This window comes from Epinephelus lanceolatus, chromosome 12 (assembly GCF_041903045.1).
Source record: "Epinephelus lanceolatus isolate andai-2023 chromosome 12, ASM4190304v1, whole genome shotgun sequence".
NCBI lineage: Eukaryota > Metazoa > Chordata > Actinopteri > Perciformes > Serranidae > Epinephelus > Epinephelus lanceolatus.
In genome coordinates, this window is record NC_135745.1 from 45,308,467 (window position 1) to 45,325,000 (window position 16,534).

The 16,534-nt window shown below is 47.5% G+C and overlaps 1 protein-coding gene across 1 annotated transcript in view; it reads left to right on the forward strand.

The window, feature by feature from the left end:
* Positions 1 to 303: 303 nt before the first annotated feature.
* LOC117272511 (protein disulfide-isomerase tmx3a-like) overlaps positions 304 to 16,534 on the forward strand; it is a 25,736-nt gene continuing 9,505 nt past the window's right edge. The window contains exons 1-10 of the mRNA XM_078173482.1: positions 304 to 409; positions 774 to 825; positions 7,146 to 7,188; positions 7,674 to 7,797; positions 7,951 to 7,996; positions 10,218 to 10,298; positions 14,713 to 14,812; positions 14,930 to 15,007; positions 15,092 to 15,158; positions 15,736 to 15,834. Coding sequence (XP_078029608.1) covers positions 370 to 409; positions 774 to 825; positions 7,146 to 7,188; positions 7,674 to 7,797; positions 7,951 to 7,996; positions 10,218 to 10,298; positions 14,713 to 14,812; positions 14,930 to 15,007; positions 15,092 to 15,158; positions 15,736 to 15,834 — 730 coding nt within the window. The 5' untranslated portion in view covers positions 304 to 369. The remainder of the gene's footprint in view (positions 410 to 773; positions 826 to 7,145; positions 7,189 to 7,673; positions 7,798 to 7,950; positions 7,997 to 10,217; positions 10,299 to 14,712; positions 14,813 to 14,929; positions 15,008 to 15,091; positions 15,159 to 15,735; positions 15,835 to 16,534) is intronic.

A 16,534-nucleotide genomic window follows, 5' to 3' on the forward strand; every position in this document is an offset into this window, starting at 1 on the left:
ACTGTGACTGTGTGTCCTTCCTTCCTTCCTTCCTTCCTTCCTTCCTTTTCACCTTCTGTCCTCCCTTCTTTTGTATCCTGTTTCCTTTCTCATCCCCTTTCCTTCCTTCTGTATCTCAGTGTTTCCTTCCTCACACCTGTCGGTCAGTTTATCCATCGCTACGGACTCTTCCTCACTGAACGTGGCTTCCTGTCTCACATCATACATCCTGTTTGTGGACTGTGTCTGTGTTAATGCTGCTGTCAATAAAGTTTGAGTGTGTTGAATGTAACATGTTAATCCTCCAGATTAGCTGTGTCTTCAGTCTGTTAGCAGTTAGCAGATTAGCTGCTTGCTGTTAATCCGTCTGCAGCGTGTCTGTCAGTCAACATGTCGTCGGTCAGAAGGAACCCAGTCTTGCTCTTCTCAGGTACGTCCTGAACCAAACCTCACTCATATTTCCAATGATTGTAAACCAGGTACAGACTGATGCCTGAACAGCTCCAAGGCTCCGGGATCTGCTCATCATTAGCAGAGTCAGTCAGATTAAACATCTCAATCTGAAGGATGAATTCATCTGATGAGTCGCCTCAGATTAAACCTGAAAACATCCACAGTGTTCATCTCTCAGAATCAGCAGTTTTTTTATGGGACTTTTGGATGAACAGCTTTAATGTGACAGTACACAGAGCTATTTGCAGTTTCTCACCTGATCAATAAACCAATCACAGCTCTGATTTCATCATTCAGTGAAAATGATCAGCCTGACACCTCTGTATTTGTATGTTTTTCAGTGCTGCTGGTTGTTGTCTCGGTGTCGGCCTTCGTGGAGGAGCTCGATGACTCGTGAGTGTCTTTAAATGATTGATTGAAGCTGTAGGGGAGACCGGGTCCAGTTGGTCGTAGTTTAGCTGCCGTTTATAAAGATGAAGGAACCGACAGAAACAAGTTCAACATTGAACTCTGAAGAACTGGAAAACATCAATATTTAAACACAGATCTGTAATAACCATAAGCATAGAATGATGAATGTTAATTTATTCTAAATGTAAGAATGTAATTTGAACATAAATCTATTAGAACATGTTATGACGGTAATAGTATTACAAAGGTGAATGTATCAAACATAAACATGTTATAACATTATAACACTCCTGCTTATGAAAAGCAGAAATGTTATTAATATGTTGACATTTATAATAAGTTTACATTTAAAGTACATTTGTTTATAATATGTTAATCTTTAAAGTATAACATGTTTACGTTTATAGTAGGTTTATGTTTATTATAATAGTCAGAGTCACTATGTCCTGATTTCAACCTTTGTTCAAAATCTTCTGGGAGTTTATAAACTATGCATTTTTGGAAAGTTCAGAGTCTGACAAACCCCAAAACCAAGGTTTCCATTTTTTTCAAGGTGTCTGTGGCGGCCATCTTGGACTTTCAAAATGGCGACCAGCCATAACCTGTTTTTAGCTGGGTCCATATTGATAAATCAAATTGGTTCTGAGTTTATAAGTTAATTATATATTTTTCAAGCCAAAGAAACAAATGGGACCAGTTCCAATACATTAAGAATTGAATCTGATGGTGCGTCTGCCTCTAATTTGTTTTTTTATCAAGAAAATAATTGCTGTATCTCTTGTTGTCGTTGGGAACATGAATTAGGCATAACACGGAGGAACCAATTATGTAGGGATCAGCATTTCTAGGCATCACCAAGTGGACACCATTAATGTTGTAAATTAGATATAGGAAATAATTATTATTAATAATTAATAATTATGTTAAATAATGTGACTTAATTAACATTAAATCACCTCATGGGGCACCATTCCCGTAAAGGGAAAAATGATAGCCAGTTAAAGATATCAGTCTCATAAAATAGGCTAAACTATTAATTTGGAATTTTAATTAATAATTAAATAATAACCATAACCAAAAGTAACAGTAAAGCCTGAAGGAGTTCTTGACACAGCAGAGGTTGACTATTCATTCACTCTTGTGCAACATTAAACAGACAGCAGGTATGATTCCAAAGAATTATATTTATTCACAAACTAGCAAAGAGATCTGATCTGAGAACTGATCAAAGAGCCATTTTGGCCTACAAAACTAGAGAGAGAGAGAACTACAAGATGGCCAAATCAAAGCTGGCTTCAGGTCGGGGGAGGTGTCTGTCTGACCATGTGGTCAGGACGAAGACAAAGGAAAAGAAGCAGGAACTTTGAGTTGCCTGTTTGGATGTAGCTCTGTTGAAAGCCTGTTTGTTAATGAGTCTGTGTCAATGTGACGTGTGTTGCAAACGGTCTGAATTAGTGCAGAGATTGTTTAGTTGTGTGCAAGAATCTGTTTGTGAACAGTATTAGCAAACTAAACACTTAGCTTTGGCAAAGCCAACTAATCAATGACCTAACTGCCAACAATCACAACAATAAGTCAATGACAGAATTAAATCACATACAGCAAGTCAAACAGTCTTGCTTAGCCTGTAAAGCTGTGATAAGCTATGCCCAGTTGTTACGTTACCGATCCTTGAGTGGATAAAAGAAAGAGTCACTTGGTGGTGTACTGCTTTGTTAGCCGGCAGAAGAAGGCTGGAAAGAGCTGTGGTTTCAGCTGCAGTCTTTGTCCTTTCCATGTTCCAAAGGTGAAACAACGAGGAAGCTGGTCGCTCAGGGCTTTGCAGAGTTAGACGCTGGGTGCTAACTCGCTTGGTTCCTTGTTGCTAGAAAGCTAGTTGCAAATCTTGTGCTTGCAAGTCTAACTTCTCTGGTTCAGGTTTGCCTCAGCCTTGAGCGTGGGCAAGTCGTGGTCCAGGAAAAGAGAGTCTGTGAGCAATTGCCACACCTGTGATGTTTCAGGGCAAGAAGCAAGGTCCATTGGCTGGTCCAGGCCCAGCGGAGAAGAGAGGTGTGGGCTGTTCGGCAGCTCCCGAGTAAGAGAAAGATTGTCTGAAGGGAGCAGACCTTCTACAGATGCCTGTGACATCACAGAGTCACATGTCACTGTAAAAGTCCTGTCAAATCAAGTTTGGCGACTGTTCTCACTGAGGTGAGAAATGGTTCTCTTTGTCTGAAGAACAAAGAGCATGCAGAAAAGAGAAGCCTTCACATGTCCAGTTTAGATTTTAAGAAATGACAAATCATCTGTGGTCCTGTGAATCCCAACATTGTTGTATCTCTTATTACTACTCTTGGCAACTAGCTAGGTAGTGTTAGCAGCTGGCTTTAGTAAAACAGCAGCAAAGATAAGGAGTGTTAACCACTGGATGACGTTCTTAGCTAACGTTAAACACAATAAGTTATTTAGCAGTCGTCAGTTGAGATCTTTATCTATTAATATGACAGAGCAGAGGACTAAATAAGGACTGGTGTGACAATATGAATATGAGGTGCTGTCCTGTTCCTGCTCGCCCTGCGTCACAAGGAGAACAAACACCTTGGATCACTGCCATACAGCATCCAGAGGTGGTTACAGAGCAGCGCTCACACTGTGTGCGAGGAGTGACCGTACGGCTGTCTCATTGGGGTTGAGATCTGTCAGCATACTTCACCACATCCCCAGTGACATCAGAGGTGGAGCCAATCAGAGGATAGGACACGTTCCTGGACATCTCCGTCGATGTCATCAATGAATTCATTGAGTCTCTGGTGGATTTCATTTGTGAAACAACAGAAGCACCTGCACCCAAAACTACAGTTAAATCACTCCACAACCAGAGACCATGGACGCACAGAACCATCACACACACTGCAGCCAGTCTGTAAACATGTCTGTTATAAAGCAGCAGCCTTCAATGAAAGAAGAAATGATTAACTTCCAAAACACAGGTTAAAGCAGCTGATGGGATCACATTTCAATGGAGTCATACCTTGTACCGTTTCATGTGATTAATAAATGATTGATTTAAATGAACTCTTTGGCGAAGTTAACTCTGGAATACAGGCAAGTCTGCCCTCAGTTGGTCACATCACCTCAACATATGGCCGCACAAAGAGCAACAAAGATAGAAGCTTTAGCAAAAACAACGAGGAAGTTGACACCTTAATGGTCTGTCTCACTGTGTCTCCAGCAAAACTAAAATCTGCAGATGTTCAACTTACCTTCTTCTCTCCTGATACAGATGTCCTGATTCTGGTAATAGCCAACTCTGACTTGTTGCCAAAGAACACTGCGATCTTGATGGCATCAGGTGCTCTACAGGTCCAATCTTTCTGGGATATAGTAGGTCCAGGAAAGGCAAAAGCATTATGTGCACTGAGTGCATTCTCTGTTGCTGACAACACTGTACGGTCTGCAAGAGTCTGTTTAATCTCAATTCACACTACACAACTTGTCTTGTAGTCATTGTGGTTTCACACTACATGACTGACCAGCAGCACTGGGAGGAATCCCCGATGAGTCGGTTCATGTATTGTGATGCACACGTCAGCTCGTGGTGCTTACAAATGTCACAGGTTATTAATAACTTACAGAAACATTACAGATTATTCAACATTGTGTGCGACAGTCCACCTTCTCTGTCCCTCTCTCCAAAGACACTCTATAACAAAAGACACCACATTACGAGTTCTGCCAATGGTATGAATTCGTACATACTTCCTGTCTTTTAAGTGGGTGTAGGCATCTCTCCACTGCATAGCCCAAGCTCATTTTGAAGTGTAGTGAATGTCGTGTGGATGGATGAAAGCAGATTCAAAGCATTGCAACACAAAATGCTTGTTCTTAGATGTTCCTGTAGGTCAAAAGACTTCCGATGCACTGACCTTGGCCGCCTTTCCCAAATCGCTCTTAGCGCTAAGAAGATCTTTCACTAAGGAGTTGTAAGATCAAGCTGACACACTCTTAACAGTGGTACCGCAGCAGGCACATTAATATTACACTAAGCAAGGAGATGTTAAAACAGTGCACAGTGTATATATTTTGACCTATTTTATACTTCAGATTTATATTGTTTAGCATTAATTGGTGACAGAAAAGAACAAATTTCATTCTGCAGGGAAATGCGTGTCCTTACTGTGCATATAACAATAAACACTTTGAATCTTGAATCTATATGTTTTATGAAGACCCTATGTGCGCTCAAAGCTGTGGCACAAGTTACGCACCGAAATCTGGCGGAAGAAAAATAATAATAAGAAGAAAAATAAGTACAAGGAATAACCAATGAATCATCATGACGATCATTTATCGTAATTTGTCTGCACATATCCCACATCTGTATGCACATATGAGATAGTTTACCACATCCAAAAAATGCATCAGGGCTCAACAGAAACACATCCACCCTCCAAACCTGCTACATTCAGACATCAGGCAGCTGACAGGTGTAACTGAGCTCAGCTGGAACCTCATCAAGGGACGCTCCACCCGCTACTCTACATAAAGGTGTTGCCACATCACACATGTGTGAGATACCATGGCTGCTTTACAGCATATTCTCGCTGCTAACCAACAGCATCGCCGTGTGCGAAGCCAAACCGTATATGTAAATGCATTTGTGCATCAGCACTTCAGCTCACTGGACGTGCTGTCAGACCGGGCTGTCCAAATGAAGTACTGAGATACAACGCCTCATCAATTAGTGTCTCCACACATCCAGAGGGCAACCTGGTGCAATTTGGCCCTCAGCCCGGAGGTGCAGTGCCTGGCTGCGCTGCGTTTTTACGCAGTGGGGAGCTTCCTGGAGGTGGTGGGAGATGGCACCGGCCTCAGCAAGGCGTCTGTGTTTTTTAGGTCAAATATAAAACATTAATGAAGAAAGACAACATGCACTCTCAAAAAAGAAGAAAAACATCTGGAGGTGCTCGGCCACAGAACAGTATCAACAAGACAAAACCAGCAACACTCGGTGTCCTTCGTTACCAACTTTTAATACCTCACTGGTACAGGCGATCAAACACACAGTCCTCATGATTCTCTTACCAAGACTACTTCTTATTTAGTCATAGTCTTGTTTTCGTCATGACAATAGGTCATTAACAAATATTTATCGTCTTAGTTTTTCATTAGAATTATTAGAGCACACTTACACACGAGCAGCAGGGGGTTAGTGCGTTAGGTAGCAGCGCTGTGACTGACTTATGGCTGATGAAGTGGTGGGTGATTGATTTGCCTGACATCAATTGATTTAGTTTCAGCACCGCGGTAGTGTCCAGCTCCTGTTAAGAGCTTCTTAAAGAGTGATCCTAAGAAGGGCCTTAAGAACTCATCTGGGAAACACTCGTATCTTAGCGACCCTTCTTACCAAAGACGTTCTTAACTGTGCTCTTAAGTCTTAAGATCGCTCTTAACTGGGAAACGCGGCTATTAACGTTTGTAAATAATGTGGTTGTATGACTCCGCCCACCAGTCCACCCTGTGGTTGTATGACTCCTCCCACCAGCCCATCCTGTGGTTGTATGACTCCGCCCACCAGTCCACCCTGTGGTTGTATGACTCCGCCCACCAGCCCACCCTGTGGTTGTATGACTCCTCCCACCAGTCCATCCTGTGGTTGTATGACTCCTCCCACCAGTCCATCCTGTGGTTGTATGACTCCGCCCACCAGTCCACCCTGTGGTTGTATGACTCCTCCCACCAGTCCACCCTGTGGTTGTATGACTCCTCCCACCAGTCCATCCTGTGGTTGTATGACTCCGCCCACCAGCCCACCCTGTGGTTGTATGACTCCTCCCACCAGTCCATCCTGTGGTTGTATGACTCCGCCCACCTGTCCACCCTGTGGTTGTATGACTCCGCCCACCAGTCCAGTGTCTCTGACAGTCTCCATCCATGTCAGTGAAAACATGGACGCTTCACACACAGAAGATCTATACAATCAGCACAGTTTCAAGATTAGAGTCACCAATTCAGTATCTGACCAAATGTCTCCCCTTCTGTTCCTGAGATATGACGTTAAAACATGATGATGTCACAGTCAAGCTGACCTTTGACCTTTTGACCTTCATTATTTTATCCTGTTAGACATTTGTGTCAAGTTTGGTCAGAATTAGTGAATGAATTCTTCAGTGATGGCTAAAAACATGTTTTGTGAGGTCACAGTGACCTTTGACCTTTGATCATGTCTCTAACATGTGATCATGTATGGAAAATGTGTGGGCAAGAGTTCAACACATGAAGAAGAACATGGTAACTGAAATGAGTCTGATTGTTTTTAACAGCTTCCTGGAGACGAGAGGAGCCGACGACATCTGGCTCATCAAAGTACGTCCATTTTATTTCCACCTGTTCTCACCTGAATGTTCTCACATTGTTCCTACATTTGTACGTGTTCAGTGTCAGTCTGTGTGATGGTGCATTCAGTGTCAGACTGTGACATGGTGCGTTCAGTGTCAGACTGTGTGATGGTGCGTTCAGTGTCAGACTGTGTGATGGTGCGTTCAGTGTCAGACTGTGTGATGGTGCGTTCAGTGTCAGTCTGTGAGATGGTGCGTTCAGTGTCAGTCTGTGACAGTGCCTTCAGTGTCAGTCTTTGTGATGGTGCGTTCAGTGTCAGTCTGTGAGATGGTGCGTTCAGTGTCAGTCTGTGTGACGGTGCGTTCAGTGTCAGTCTGTGTGACGGTGCGTTCAGTGTCAGTCTGTGAGACGGTGCATTCAGTGTCAGTCTGTGTGACGGTGCGTTCAGTGTCAGTCTGTGAGACGGTGCGTTCAGTGTCAGTCTGTGAGATGGTGTCTCTGCTCTGGTGCAGTTCTACGCCCCCTGGTGTTCCTTCTGTAAACAGCTGGACCCTGTTTGGCATCAGATCGGATCAGAACTCAAAAGTCTCGGTTCTCCAATCAATGTCGGCAAATCTGACGCCACCGTCAGCAAAGGTAAGTCAGACTACCAAAATAAAAGTCACCTGTTTCCTGTGATACACCTGTGTGTCAATCAGTCTGATCCATTGATTCATTATTATTATTATTATTATTGTTATTGTTGTTGTTGTTGTTGTTGTTGTTGTTGTTTTGATTTCCTGTCTTCAGGTTTGGCCAAAGAGTTTAAGGTCAGAGGTTATCCACTCATCGTCATGTGAGTCCTCTCTGCTGCACCGTCTCTATTAACAACAAAAACTCACCTCACTGTGTCTGTGTGTGTGTGTGTGTGTGTGTGTGTGTGTGTGTGTGTCTGTGTCTGTCTGTGTGTGTGTGTGTGTGTCTGTGTGTCTGTGTCTGTGTCTGTCTGTGTCTGTGTGTGTGTCTGTGTGTGTCTGTGTGTGTGTCTGTGTGTCTGTGTGTGTGTCTGTGTGTGTCTGTGTGTGTGTGTGTCTGTGTGTGTCTGTGTGTCTGTGTCTGTCTGTGTCTGTGTGTGTGTCTGTCTGTGTCTGTGTGTGTGTCTGTGTGTGTCTGTGTGTGTCTGTGTGTGTGTGTGTCTGTGTGTCTGTGTGTGTCTGTGTCTCTGTCTATCTGTCTGTCTGTGTGTCTGTCTGTCTGTGTGTCTGTGTCTCTATCTGTCTGTGTATCTGTCTGTCTGTGTCTCTATCTGTCTGTCTATCTGTCTGTCTATCTGTCTGTCTGTGTGTCTGTGTCTTACAGGGAACATGTGTCTCTCTATAATCTGTAGACAGATATAAAACGTGTAATCGTCTGTTTACAACTGTGAATGTTTGAAACGTTTTTATTTGTTTGTAAACTGATGAAATGTGTTTACAGATATTTTGTAGATTTTGTTTGTTTATTTGTTTGATTTCTGAAAAACAGATTCGTGTGTTTATAGATATGTTGTATCTGTAGAAATTGTTTATATTTACAGTTCATCAAAGCAGTGAAAACCACAAACATAAACAAGTCTGTGACTGGAACATTGAAGAAGGATCTGTTTCCGTTAGCGGGCTGACAGTGTGGGCGGAGTCTAACCCTGACTGATGGTTCTGACTGAAGGTTCTGGCTGATGGTTCTGACTGAAGGTTCTGGCTGAAGTTTCTGACTGATGGTTCTGACTGAAGGTTCTGACTGATGGTTCTGACTGAAGGTTCTGGCTGATGGTTCTGACTGAAGGTTCTGGCTGAAGTTTCTGACTGATGGTTCTGACTGAAGGTTCTGACTGATGGTTCTGACTGAAGGTTCTGGCTGATGGTTCTGACTGAAGGTTCTGGCTGAAGTTTCTGACTGATGGTTCTGACTGATGGTTCTGACTGAAGGTTCTGGCTGAAGTTTCTGACTGAGAGTTCTGATTGATGGTTCTGACTCAAGGTTCTGACTGAAGGTTCTGACAGATGGTTCTGACTGATGGTTCTGACTGAAGGTTCTGACTGATGGTTCTGACTGAAGGTTCTGGCTGATGGTTCTGACTGATGGTTCTGACTGAAGGTTCTGGCTGATGGTTCTGACTGAAGGTTCTGGCTGAAGTTTCTGACTGAGAGTTCTGATTGATGGTTCTGACTCAAGGTTCTGACTGATGGTTCTGACTGAGAGTTCTGACTGAGGGTTCTGACTGATGGTTCTGACTGAGGGTTCTGACTGAAGTTTCTGACTGATGGTTCTGACTGAAGGTTCTGGCTGAAGTTTCTGACTGAGAGTTCTGATTGATGGTTCTGACTGAAGGTTCTGACTGAAGGTTCTGACTGAAGGTTCTGGCTGATGGTTCTGACTGATGGTTCTGACTGAAGGTTCTGGCTGATGGTTCTGACTGAAGGTTCTGGCTAAAGTTTCTGACTGAGAGTTCTGATTGATGGTTCTGACTCAAGGTTCTGACTGATGGTTCTGACTGAGAGTTCTGACTGAGGGTTCTGACTGAGAGTTCTGACTGAGGGTTCTGACTGATGGTTCTGACTGATGGTTCTGACTGAAGGTTCTGATTGATGGTTCTGACTGAAGGTTCTGACTGAGGGTTCTGACTGATGGTTCTGACTGAGAGTTCTGACTGAAGGTTCTGATTGAGGGTTCTGACTTAAGCTTCTGACTGATGGTTCTGACTGAAGGTTCTGACTGAAGGTTCTGACTGAAGGTTGTGACTGAGAGTTCTGACTGAAGGTTCTGACTGATGGTTCTGACTGATGGTTGTGACTGAGAGTTCTGACTGAAGGTTCTGACTGAAGGTTCTGACTGAGGGTTCTGACTGAAGGTTGTGACTGAGAGTTCTGACTGAAGGTTCTGACTGAAGGTTCTGACTGAAGGTTGTGACTGAGAGTTCTGACTGAAGGTTCTGACTGATGGTTCTGACTGAGGGTTGTGACTGAAGGTTGTGACTGAAGGTTCTGAGTGAAGGTTCTGACTGACGGTTTTAACTAACTGATGGTTCTCTGTGTTCTCAGGCTGAAGAAAGACGTCAGATATTTTTACTCAGGACCAAGAACCAAAGATGGAATCATGGACTTTGCTAATCGAGTCGGAGGGTCAGTGCTCATTTATCTCATGTTGTCTCACAGTGTGTCCGATCAGGATGTGAGCGTCAGACTGTCACGCCACGTCACGTTACATCAGGCGCTCTCTGTCACTCTGTCATGTCGGTTCAATCAGCTGCGCCCTCACAGTGACCTCTGACAGGATGAGTATGTACTTCCTGATTATTCCAGATGACATCACTGTCACAGGTAACTGATAGGTGTCACTGCCGTAGCTCCCAGAATGCATCACACCCCCATCTATAGTACAGCGACCTCTGCTGAGCGTTACAGTTCTCACCAGAAACCTTCCTGCTAATCTCCCTCCAGCCTGATGATGACTTATTTGGGTTTCTGTAGTGACATCACAGCGGTCAGTGTGACATCACAGCGGTCAGTGTGACATCACAGCAGTCAGTGTGACATCAGGTGTCCTTCAGGTAACTCCCAAATTTAAATCTCATCAATCAGCAGTCCTTCATCCATGGCGGCGTCTCCAACGGCAACGACAGAATAAACATAGGGCGTCAGACACACGTTCAGCTCAATCACTGACAGCCCAACAGGAAACAGTGTCATCACACTGCGCTGACTCACATCACATCCTGTTGGGACAATCACGGATGGGGGGGCGGGGGGTTCAGGACTTCAGTCCACCTCCTGGTGTCTGCTAAGAGCCTCTGAGCATCAGACCCAAAATCTGCTTCAGGAGCTCCTCTATATGACTGACTTCTGACTCCTCTGACTCCTCTGACCCTTCTGACCCCTCTGACTCCTCTGACCCCTCTGACCCCTCTGACTCCTCTGACTCCTCTGACTCCTCTGACCCCTCTGACCCCTCTGACTCCTCTGACCCCTCTGACCCCTCTGACTCCTCTGTCCTCTGACTCCTCTGTCCTCTGACTCCTCTGACTCCTCTGTCCTCTGACTTCTCTGTCCTCTGACCCCTCTGACCCCTCTGACTCCTCTGACCCCTCTGACCCCTCTGACTCCTCTGTCCTCTGACTCCTCTGTCCTCTGACTCCTCTGACTCCTCTGTCCTCTGACTTCTCTGTCCTCTGACTCCTCTGTCCTCTGACCCCTCTGACCCCTCTGACTCCTCTGTCCTCTGACCCCTCTGACCCCTCTGACCCCTCTGACTCCTCTGTCCTCTGACCCCTCTGACCCCTCTGACTCCTCTGTCCTCTGACTCCTCTGTCCTCTGACCCCTCTGACTCCTCTGTCCTCTGACCCCTCTGACCCCTCTGACTCCTCTGTCCTCTGACTCCTCTGTCCTCTGACTCCTCTGACTCCTCTGTCCTCTGACTTCTCTGTCCTCTGACTCCTCTGTCCTCTGACCCCTCTGACCCCTCTGACTCCTCTGACTCCTCTGTCCCCTCTGACTCCTCTGACCCCTCTGACCCCTCTGACTCCTCTGACTCCTCTGAATCCTCTGTCCTCTGACTTCTCTGTCCTCTGACTCCTCTGTCCTCTGACCCCTCTGACCCCTCTGACTCCTCTGTCCTCTGACTCCTCTGTCCTCTGACTCCTCTGACTCCTCTGTCCTCTGACTTCTCTGTCCTCTGACTCCTCTGACTCCTCTGTCCTCTGACTCCTCTGACTCCTCTGTCCTCTGACTTCTCTGTCCTCTGACTCCTCTGTCCTCTGACCCCTCTGACCCCTCTGACTCCTCTGTCCTCTGACTCCTCTGTCCTCTGACTCCTCTGACTCCTCTGTCCTCTGACTTCTCTGTCCTCTGACTCCTCTGTCCTCTAACCCCTCTGACCCCTCTGACTCCTCTGACTCCTCTGACTCCTCTGTCCCCTCTGACTCCTCTGACCCCTCTGACCCCTCTGACCCCTCTGACTCCTCTGTCCCCTCTGACTTCTCTGTCCTCTGACTCCTCTGTCCTCTGACTCCTCTGACTCCTCTGTCCTCTGACTCCTCTGTCCTCTGACTCCTCTGACTCCTCTGTCCTCTGACTCCTCTGTCCTCTGACTCCTCTGACTCCTCTGACTCCTCTGACTCCTCTGTCCTCTGACCCCTCTGACTCCTCTGTCCCCTCTGACTCCTCTGACTCCTCTGTCCTCTGACTCCTCTGTCCTCTGACCCCTCTGACTCCTCTGACCCCTCTGACCCCTCTGACTCCTCTGTCCCCTCTGACTCCTCTGACTCCTCTGTCCTCTGACTCCTCTGTCCTCTGACTCCTCTGACTCCTCTGTCCTCTGACTCCTCTGTCCTCTGACCCCTCTGACTCCTCTGTCCCCTCTGACTCCTCTGACTCCTCTGTCCTCTGACTCCTCTGTCCTCTGACTCCTCTGACTCCTCTGTCCTCTGACTCCTCTGTCCTCTGACCCCTCTGACTCCTCTGACCCCTCTGACCCCTCTGACTCCTCTGACCCCTCTGACCCCTCTGACCCCTCTGACTCCTCTGTCCCCTCTGACTCCTCTGACTCCTCTGTCCTCTGACTCCTCTGTCCTCTGACTCCTCTGACTCCTCTGTCCTCTGACTCCTCTGTCCTCTGACCCCTCTGACCCCTCTGACCCCTCTGACTCCTCTGACTCCTCTGACCCCTCTGACTCCTCTGACCCCTCTGACTCCTCTGAATCCTCTGTCCTCTGACTTCTCTGTCCTCTGATTCCTCTGTCCTCTGACTTCTCTGTCCTCTGACTCCTCTGACTCCTCTGACCCCTCTGACTCCTCTGAATCCTCTGTCCTCTGACTTCTCTGTCCTCTGACTTCTCTGTCCTCTGACTCCTCTGTCCTCTGACTCCTCTGACTCCTCTGTCCTCTGACTCCTCTGTCCTCTGACTCCTCTGAATCCTCTGACCCCTCTGACCCCTCTGACTCCTCTGAATCCTCTGTCCTCTGACTCCTCTGTCCTCTGACTCCTCTGACTCCTCTGTCCTCTGACTTCTCTGTCCTCTGACTCCTCTGTCCTCTGACCCCTCTGACTCCTCTGACCCCTCTGACTCCTCTGACTCCTCTGTCCTCTGACTCCTCTGACCCCTCTGACTCCTCTGACTCCTCTGACTCCTCTGACCCCTCTGACTCCTCTGACTCCTCTGTCCTCTGACCCCTCTGACTCCTCTGACCCCTCTGACTCCTCTGACTCCTCTGTCCTCTGACTCCTCTGACTCCTCTGACCCCTCTGACTCCTCTGACTCCTCTGACCCCACTGACTCCTCTGACTCCTCTGTCCTCTGACCCCTCTGACTCCTCTGACCCCTCTGACTCCTCTGACTCCTCTGTCCTCTGACCCCTCTGACTCCTCTGACCCCTCTGACTCCTCTGACTCCTCTGACCCCACTGACTCCTCTGACTCCTCTGTCCTCTGACCCCTCTGACTCCTCTGACTCCTCTGACTCCTCTGACTCCTCTGACTCCTCTGACCCCTCTGACCCCTCTGACTCCTCTGACCCCTCTGACTCCTCTGACTCCTCTGACTCCTCTGACCCCTCTGACTCCTCTGACCCCTCTGACTCCTCTGACTCCTCTGTCCTCTGACCCCTCTGACTCCTCTGACCCCTCTGACTCCTCTGACTCCTCTGACCCCACTGACTCCTCTGACCCCTCTGACTCCTCTGTCCTCTGACTCCTCTGACTCCTCTGACCCCTCTGACTCCTCTGTCCTCTGACTCCTCTGTCCTCTGACTCCTCTGACTCCTCTGTCCTCTGACTTCTCTGTCCTCTGACTCCTCTGTCCTCTGACCCCTCTGACCCCTCTGACTCCTCTGACTCCTCTGTCCTCTGACTCCTCTGACTCCTCTGTCCTCTGACTCGTCTGTCCTCTGACTCCTCTGACTCCTCTGTCCTCTGACTCCTCTGACTCCTCTGTCCTCTGACTCCTCTGTCCTCTGACTCGTCTGTCCTCTGACCCCTCTGACCCCTCTGACCCCTCTGACTCCTCTGTCCTCTGACTCCTCTGTCCTCTGACTCCTCTGTCCTCTGACTCCTCTGACTCCTCTGTCCTCTGACTCCTCTGTCCTCTGACTCCTCTGACTCCTCTGTCCTCTGACTTCTCTGTCCTCTGACTCCTCTGTCCTCTGACCCCTCTGACCCCTCTGACTCCTCTGACTCCTCTGTCCTCTGACTCCTCTGACTCCTCTGTCCTCTGACTCCTCTGTCCTCTGACTCGTCTGTCCTCTGACCCCTCTGACCCCTCTGACCCCTCTGACTCCTCTGTTCTCTGACGTATGTAACATGTCTCATGTCAAAAGGACAGACACTGAAGACGTGCCAACATCTGTCTCACTGGGACTTTAATTGCACAGTATGACATCACAGCAGTCAGTGTGACATCACAGTAGTCAATGTGACATCACAGTAGTCAGTGTGACATCACAGTAGTCAATGTGACATCACAGTAGTCAGTGTGACATCACAGTAGTCAGTGTGACATCACAGTAGTCACATCATCACCCCTGTGTGTGTGGTGTCCTTCAGGCCGCTGATTCGACCTCTGAACAGTCTGCAACTCTTCCAACACGCCATGAACCGCCATGATGTCATGTTTGTTTACGTTGGAGCCACATCACAGCTGAAGGTACAAACACACACACACACACACACAGTGACCTCTGGTGTTTTAAATAATTATTTATATTAATAATGATTTCGGGGATCAATAAAGTATTTCTGATTCTGATTCTGATTTTTTCAGGGAAACTACACATCAGCAGCAGAAGAGCTGATCATCCACACCTTCTTCTTCTCCTCTTCCAGAGATGTCCTGCCGAAGGTTTTTCTCACTCAGATGACAGTAGATGGACAGTAGAGGACAGTAGAGTAGATGTCCCTGTCTCACCTCTCTGTCTGTCTCCAGGCGGTGTCCCTGCCATCCCTGCCGGCTGTGGTGGTTTTTAAAGATGGGACTTTCTTCACGTTTGATGGTGAGACAACAAACTGACTCTGTGTCTGAGAGACACCTGTGGACATATAGAAGAGACTGGACAGAAACAGAGGACTGGAGGAAGACAGCAGACTGGACAAAGACAGCTACTGGACAGAGACATCGGACTGGACAGAAACAGCAGACTGGACAGAGACAGCTACTGGACAGAGACATCTGCTGGACAGAGACATCAGCTGGACAAAGACAGCTACTGGACAGAGACATCGGACTGGACAGAAACAGCAGACTGGACAGAGACAGCTACTGGACAGAGACATCTGCTGGACAGAGACATCAGCTGGACAGAGACAGCTAATGGACAGAGAGATCAGCTGGACAGAGACAGCTAATGGACAGAGACAGCTAATGGACAGAGACATCAGCTGGACAGAGACAGCTAATGGACAGAGACATCAGCTGGACAAAGACAGCTAATGGACAGAGACAGCTAATGGACAGAGACAGCTACTGGAGTTCGGTTATGTTCCATTTAAATGTGTCAATAAAGTTGATTCAAACACAGATGAATCAGACGTTACCGTGGTTACAACCGTTGTGAATTGTGCGTGTTTCAGAGGAACGTGACGGAGACCTGAAGTCGTGGATCAACAGAGAACGTTTCCCAAACTTCTTCAGGATCGACAGCTACACCCTGTACGCCATGGGAGACTCAGGTAACCTCACCTGTCCTCTGTCCCCACCTGTCCTCTGTCCTCATGTGTCCCCACCTGCCCCCACCTGTCCCCACCTGTCCTCTGTCCCCACCTGTCATCTGTCCTCACCTGTCTCCACCTGTCCTCTGTCCCCACCTGTCCTCTGTCCTCACTTGTCCTCACCTGTCCCCACCTGTCCTCTGTCCCCACCTGTCATCTGTCCTCACCTGTCTCCACCTGTCCTCTGTCCCCACCTGTCCTCTGTCCTCACCTGTCTCCACCTGTCCTCTGTCCTCACCTGTCTCCACCTGTCCTCTGTCCCCACCTGTCCTCTGTCCTCACTTGTCCTCAACTGTCCCCACCTGTCTCCACCTGTCCCCACCTGTCCTCTGTCCCCACCTGTCCTCTGTCCCCACCTGTCCTCTGTCCTCACTTGTCCTCTACTGTCCATTGAACCTTTTTAAGAAGGAGACGTGTCTCTGACCAGGACCCTGTTTCAACTCTGATCATGATCCTGATCTCTGAGCTGAGAAAACAGATCAGCTGATCAGGAAACAAACGGTAGAAACCTCAGGAAGAGCAACTGAGGAGGGATCCCTCTTCCAGGACGGACAGACGTGCAATAGATGTCGTACAGAACAGATCAGCATAATAAATTAACAGTAATCCATATGACACAATGAGACAGAGAGAGAGAGAGAGAGAGACAGAGACAGAGACA